The sequence below is a fragment of the Condylura cristata genome, unplaced genomic scaffold (assembly GCF_000260355.1).
Source record: "Condylura cristata isolate star-nosed mole 26May11 unplaced genomic scaffold, ConCri1.0 scaffold00007, whole genome shotgun sequence".
Taxonomy (NCBI): domain Eukaryota; kingdom Metazoa; phylum Chordata; class Mammalia; order Eulipotyphla; family Talpidae; genus Condylura; species Condylura cristata.
This window is the reverse complement of record NW_004567108.1, coordinates 13,665,962-13,673,073: the sequence shown is the minus strand read 5'-3', so window position 1 is coordinate 13,673,073 and position 7,112 is coordinate 13,665,962. Positions and strand designations below refer to the sequence as shown.

Below are 7,112 nucleotides of genomic sequence, written 5' to 3'. Positions count from 1 at the left end.
CCCCCCACCCTTCCCAGAGGGTTCCCCAGGATGTCATACAGCCTATAGATTGTTTCAAGCCTCTGTGAGGTAGAATTTAAGGATGAAAATGGTTCTTGCTTGTTGTAAAATGTTTTTGTCAAGTTTTATAGTTAAACATATTCAAATATCTTTCATCCCAGCATGCGATGATGCTGCCCGTTCTGACCCATCATATCCGCTACCACCAATGTCTGATGCATCTGGACAAGTTGATAGGATATACTTTCCAAGATCGTTGTCTGTTGCAGGTAAGAATTATTCTCGTGTACACTCATATAATAACAAGGTAGCAGTGATTCATCCTTCAGGCTACAGATGGAGAACTGAGTTCTCTGCTCTGAGGGATGATGGAGATTTTTAGAAACATAATTCTCATCATTCCACTCTGGTTGCCTCTGCCAGAGTAAAAACCCCTTTTCTCACTTTTCTTGATGCTGTTGCTGATGAAATAGACTAAAGCTAGAATTTACCTATCAAATCTGAATCTTCTCTTTCAGCTTGTCTATGGCACTTCTTTTCAGATGCTGAATATACTAATTCTCCTCTGACAGATGTGGCTTTTTAGGTTTGTTTTCAAAAGAAAACTTGCACCGGAGGCTGAAATTTTGACAATGGAGGAGATTAAGATAGAAAGATAAGGCTTATGGCCCTCTCTGGTGGTGCAGTGGGTTACAGTACAGCACTGTGAGGCTGTTCAAAACCACTAACTGCAGCATGAGTCTGATTCCCAGCCAGGAAGGTGACCCACATGGAGTGCAGACCTCTCCTGTCTTGTCCACTACTCCCCTCAGCAATGTAGTTCAGTAGATCTGCTTGGTCTGCTCCATGCTCTGTCTGTGGTGACTCCTCTCAATTCCCCGCCCCCACCTCATGCCTCTGGCCTGTACCTCAGATCTTGTATATGTAGATAAGTAAATCTTTTTTTAAAAAAGAAAGGTAAAGCTTAAAATTTGTCAAGATCTCTTTCCCATTTCATACGAGTTGACTAAAGATGGCACTTCTGTGTTGAGTTTTTAAGACTGAACTTATGTCACTGATGTTTTAGCTGGCCATGACTCATCCCAGTCATCACTTAAATTTTGGAATGAATCCTGACCATGCCAGGAATTCTTTGTCTAACTGTGGAATCCGACAGCCTAAGTATGGAGACAGGAAAGTTCATCATATGCATATGCGGAAGAAAGGTATGTGTGACTTCTGCCCTGTGTTCCCACAAGCCAGAGTTAAAATGAGGCCTCTAGGAATGATTTTCTGGGTAACTGATCTGAATTCTTGAGTGCTTTTGGATCCATTTGTTATTACATTCACTTTGTAATAAGGCAGATGCAAGTATATAAAAATATTTCTTTCTCCTCTCAAGTATGTTAAGTAACTAAGTTGATTAAACTTGTAGACATGCATCAATTAAACCTTTTAAGCTGGGATGAGATAGATGAATTTCTTTCGACATATCAGATGATGGTGCTAGAATGCGTCTAATAATATTTACCTGTGGTTTTGTTTTGTATTTTTTGATAGGAATTAATACCTTAATAAATATTATGTCACGTCTTGGCCAGGATGATCCAACTCCTTCAAGGTAAATTAGATTTTTTTATAATAGCTTTATTGAGATTTGAACCATATACCATACAGTTTACCCAAGCATACGACATGGTGTTTAGCCTCTTCACAAAATCGTGCAACCATCATCACTGTCAAATTTTTGAGCACTTTCATTACCTCCAAAAGAAACTCGTGTTCCCCACCCCACTTAGCCTGCCACCTACTTTCAGTCTGTATGAATTTGCTTATTGTGAACATTTCTCCTAAGTGGTATCATGTAGCATATGGCCCTCTGTGACTGCCTTCTTTTATTTTGCATAATGTTTCCAAGATTTAGCTTTGATAAATACATATCTTCATTCCTTTTTTATTGTCAAATAATGTCCCATGGGAAAATACACATTTATCTATTCATTGGTTGATGGGCAAATTGGATGGCTTCCGCAGTTTGGCTATTATGCATGATGTTGCTGTGAATATGTATGTTCTTTTTTTGCTGGGCATACACTTTGCTTCTTGTTGGGTATGTGCTGTGAGTAGGATTTGTTGGGTCATCTAGTGATTCTATTTAACTGTTTTGCCAAAGTGGCTGCACTGTTTTTTCTTTCACATTTTAAAAGGACAGGTTTATTAGGAAAAGGAGAGAGGGGAACTTGCATAGTCAACAGGCGGCCAGGAGAACATGCATGATTTCATACCCCTGGTGGCAATATAAAAGGCTTGTCATTTCTTCACATCTTTTCTTTCTTTTTTATCTGTCCTTTTGAGTGGTACCTCATCATAGTTTTGTTGGTATCTTCCTGGTGGCTAATGATGTTGTCTTTCATGTGTTTATTGGCCATTTGGATATCTTCTCTGGGTTAGATACCTTTCCCACCTGTAATTGGGTTATTTTTTATTGTTACTACATTTTTTTATACATTCCAGATACAAGTTCCTTATCAAAGGATTTGCACATTTTTTTTTCTCGCTTTCTGGATTGTCTTGCTCTTGTGATCATGTGTCTATGACAACACACACGTTTTGATGAAATCCAATTTATCCGTTAGTTTTGTTATGTTCAGTTGCTTATGTTTTTGATGTCGAGTCTGAGAAACAATGCCTAAGTAAAAGTCATAAAGATTTACCTCTGTTTTCTAAAAGTTTTATAGTTCTTTTACTGCCATTTTTTAACTCTTGTCTGTTTGAGTTAATTTTGGTGTACAATGTGACATAGGGATCCAGCTGTGTTTTTTGGCTTGTGGATAGCCAACTTCTCAGCACCATTTGTTGGAAAAGCTAATCTTTCCCCACTAAATCATCCTGGCACCTTTTGAAAATCAGTTGTTGGTATATCTGAGATTTTACTTCTAGATTTCCAGTCCTAGACCATTAATCTATGTCTGTGCTTATGCCAGTACCACCACTGTCTTAATTATTGTTGCTTTGTAGTAAGTTTTGAAGTCAATAAATCTAACTTTCTCAAGATTGAAATCTCTTCTGAATTTATTACATTTCCACATGAATTTTTTAATTAGCTCATTAATTTTTTTTTTGCAATGCAACCAGCTGAATTTTGTTAAGGATAATGATCTGTAGATCACTTTGTGACCAATTACCTTCTCTCTTTTTTTTTTTTAAAGATTATTTTTTATGCATACAGAACTGGGGTACAGGCCAGATGTATAGGGGCCATGAGAGAATTCACCAGAGACAGGGTAGAGAGCAGAAAAGGTAGATTGATGAGGTACACTGCTGAGGGGAGCAGTGGACGGGTCAGGAGAGGTCTGCCGCATGTGGGTCATCTAAACTCTCACAGAAGCTGCCATGGCCAGCTTCACAGTGCTCGCTGTGATCCAACCTGCTGCGCCACCAGGGTGGCCCCTCCAGTTAAATTCTTAATATTGTCTTGATAGTGGATTTTTTTGTCTCTTTTAATTGCTTTCAGCATGTTGTAGCTTTCAGAGTATTGCTTATCTTTTGCTAGGTTTATTCATAAGTATTTCTTAGTTTCATATTTATGTTGTTCACTGCAAGTGTATAAAAATATAATTGATTTTTATACATTGATCTTATTACTGCTATCTTAGTGAACTCATTTGTTAGCACTAATTTTTTTTTAAGATTTATTTATCTATGCAGAGAGAACTGGGGTACAGGCCAGAGGTGCAAGGGGCAATGAGAGGATTTGCCAGAGATAGAGTGGGGATCAGAACAGACAGATCAATGAAGTACACTGCTGAGGAGAAGAGTGGGTGGGTCAGGAGAGGTCTGCTGTGCCATTTGGGTCACCTCCCTGGCTGGGGATTGAACTCAAGCTGAAGTGGCTTTAGCTTCTTAGTGCTGCGCTTTAACTTGCTGTGCCACCAGGGAGGGCCCAGCACTAATATTTTTTAGTGAATTCTTTAGGCTTCATTTTGTACAGGATCTCATCTGCACAAAGAGATAGCTTTCCTTTTTCCTTTCCAATCTGTTTAATTTATTGACCAGAAATTTTTTTGTACCTTATTGCCTTATTGTAGTTGCCTTGGCTAGAAGCTTCCTGCATAATATTGATCATATTGGTGAAAGAAGATCTCATTATTCTTCCCAATATTAAGAGGAAATTATCTTTCTACTGTTTATTGTGCTGTTAGATCTGGGATTTTCTCAGATGCCTTTTATCAGGAAGTATTGAGGAAGTTGCCTTCTGTTGCTAGTCTGCTGAATGTTTTTATCATGAAATTATGTTGAGTTCTGTGAAGTGCGTTGTCTGCATCTGTTGGAAAGGTCATGTTTCTTTCATCTCTGCAGTATGTTATGTTAATTATTTTCAAGAGTTAAACCAACCTTGCTTTCCCACCTGCTCATGGTGTATAATCTTTTAAGTGCTGTGAATTTAGTGTCCTAGTGTTGTATTGAGGGTTTTTACGTTTACATTCATTAGAGGTGCTGGTTGGTGGTTTTTCTTTTCCTGTGATTTTTTTTTTTAACGATTTATTTATTTATGCTTACAGACCTGGGGTATAGGCCAGAGGTGTGGTGGGTGAGAGGATTCACCAGAGACAGATTGGGGAGCAGAACAGCAGAACAGGCAGATCTATTAAAGTACACTGCTGAGGGGAGCAGCAGGTGGTTCAGAAGAGGTCTGCCGCACCATGTGGACCAGTTCCCTGGCCGGGGATCGAACTCATGCTGCAGTGGCTTCGGAGATCATCATTAGGTGGTACTTTAACTCATTACACCCGAGAGCCTTCCATGATATTTTTATCGGTTTCATTTATTAGGATAATACTAGCCTGACACAATGGGTTAGAAAATTTTGTGCCATGTTTGTTTTCCTCATTTTATTTCTTGACTATAAGAGATGCCACCATATATTAGTATCGTCACTTTGTGGCTTTGAGCTTCGAAGACTCTGTAAGGAAATGGGCTACTCTCTATACACCCAACTGGAAAACTGGATGCCTAACACCACAGTCTGTCAGGTGGATTATCTTAGTGTGTGGAGTACAGCAGGTTACATTTTGAGAGCAGTAGAGGAACTTGCTTGAAGTTGCTTGAAGTGGGGAGTTGAAAAATTGAATAACTGGGCTTGTCACTCATCGGATGCAGGCTTTGAGGGATTAAAGTTGGAGGAGCAAGTCTAGAAGTGAGAGTTGAATTAATTGCTGCCACTAATAACTGGTGTCTGCAGCGAAGAGAAAGCGCTGGCGTAGCTGGCAGGTTCCTGTCCCACCATTTTCTTCTTAGATCACTTTTCTCTTTAAATTGTTCTGCTTTATGTGCCCGTTTGAGGTTCTCACAAACCAAACTGTCTTTACTTTTCAGTGAAGAAGTAAAAGGAATGGTACGCTAAAACATTAAATTTTCAGTTTGAAGATGATCATATGCCTTACTGTGGTATTCTGGGAGAGTCTAAATCAAGAGAAACCTATCTAATTAAAAGAGCCTTAGTCAGGGCCTCCCTGGTTCCACAGGCTTTAAAGACAGCACTATTGGGCTCTCTCCAGCCACTGCAGCACAAGTTCGATCCCCGGCCAGGGAAGTGACCCACATGGTACAGCAGACCTCTCCTGTCTCACCCGCTGCTCCCCTCAGCAGTGTATTTCAGCAGATCTGCCTATTCTGTTCCCCACTTTGTATCTGGTGAATCCTCTCATCCCTCTCCAAACCCCCACCCACACCTCTGGCCTACACCCCAGTTCTTGTATGCATAAATAAAACCTTAATCATACCCACAGGGCCATGTAGCATAGTTTCCTCTTCCACCGCCACGTTGCAGGTGACCTCGGCCCCTCCTGGAGCCAGTGCGCAGCCTGGACACTCACTTTCCGATGATGAATGCACAAGTTTGTATTGTTACGTGTCCGCCTAATCCACAGCTGGGTTGGTGTCTAAATTATGTCTTTGGTAGCATCACTGATTTTTGGTTTCTTATGCTCTATTAGAAAAAGGCAGCTTTCTTACTCTAGCAAAAGGAATGCCCCCAAGGGGAGGCTATTTCTGCTTTTTACTGTTTTGGAAATGATATCAGTGGACAGAATAAGCAGGTATTATTCATTGTCCTTTGGCTTTCGCCCTTGCTGCTTTGTGGAGAGCCTCCTGTCATGTGTCTGGTCTCTTGCTGACACAGAGTTGACCCCAAGTTTCTGTTCAGGAAGGCTCCTAGTCTCCAGCCTGCGGCTGCTCTTGGGCGGCTGCTAGTGATCCCCAGCTGTCACAGCCCTGCCAGCCCCTGACAGAGCATCACACAGATTGAGCTCCAGTGCCTTGGGGTTTGAGGCAGTTTGTGAGCCTTTTAGGGGATGAGATGGTGAGTAAGACAGAACTCATCAGGAGGGACGACCACCTGGGTGCAGTGTGTCACACAGTGCTATAAACATAAAAACTTAAAGGAAGGATGATTGCCTGGTGCTCCCGGCAGGGCCCAAAACAAAGCACAACTGCCAGGGGACCATGGGTAGGTGGCATTTGTTTAGGGATTATGGGTCAGTGTTACACTGTGCCCTTGAAAAGCTGAGGTCACTGGAAACGATTTGCCCTATGTCCCGATTGTTCCTGAAATTGCTGTTGTAAGAATGGGGTGCAGCCGCTCTATTCCTTGCGTGTGTTTGTGTGTCTGTGAAGCAAACACGACCGAATTGCAAGTGTCAGTGGATGCACCTCCCCCCTAAGCGAGCCTGCGTCCACCTGAGCCTTGAGAAGGGAAAGGGAGTGCGTGCAGGGAGGGTCTTTGGGGAATCTGCTTCTGGCACTGAAGGTACAAAAACAGCATTCTGGGGAGGAGGGGCCCTGGACGCAGTCGTCTTGTCCCCCTGAAAACTGCAGCTCCCACCCTGCCTGCCCTCCAGTGTAGTCGGTGACTGCACCCTGCCCCTTTCCCCCTGAGTCTGCCTCGACACTCACCTTGCATTTTCTGGAGCCTTGGTTCTAATGCTTAGGTGGAACCTGTTTTGAAAGCCTCCTGTGGCATCTTCCTGCCTGGCAAGCCCAGTACCTATGACTGGCCCCGGCCACTGGCTTGTGCTGTGTGTGTCCCCCAAGTGCCCCAGTCAGGTGCAGCTCCGTGGGAGACCCTGTGACTG

General features: G+C 42.3%; 1 protein-coding gene across 3 annotated transcripts in view; it reads left to right on the top strand.

Moving 5' to 3' along the window:
* The window catches only part of DROSHA (drosha, ribonuclease type III), a 102,492-nt gene that overhangs the window by 56,844 nt on the left and 38,536 nt on the right, over positions 1-7,112 (top strand). For all 3 annotated transcript variants that reach the window (XM_004678069.2, XM_012721878.1, XM_012721877.1), the window contains 3 exons: positions 162-269; positions 1,067-1,205; positions 1,540-1,600. In XM_004678069.2, the coding sequence (XP_004678126.1) occupies positions 162-269; positions 1,067-1,205; positions 1,540-1,600 (308 nt within the window). The remainder of the gene's footprint in view (positions 1-161; positions 270-1,066; positions 1,206-1,539; positions 1,601-7,112) is intronic.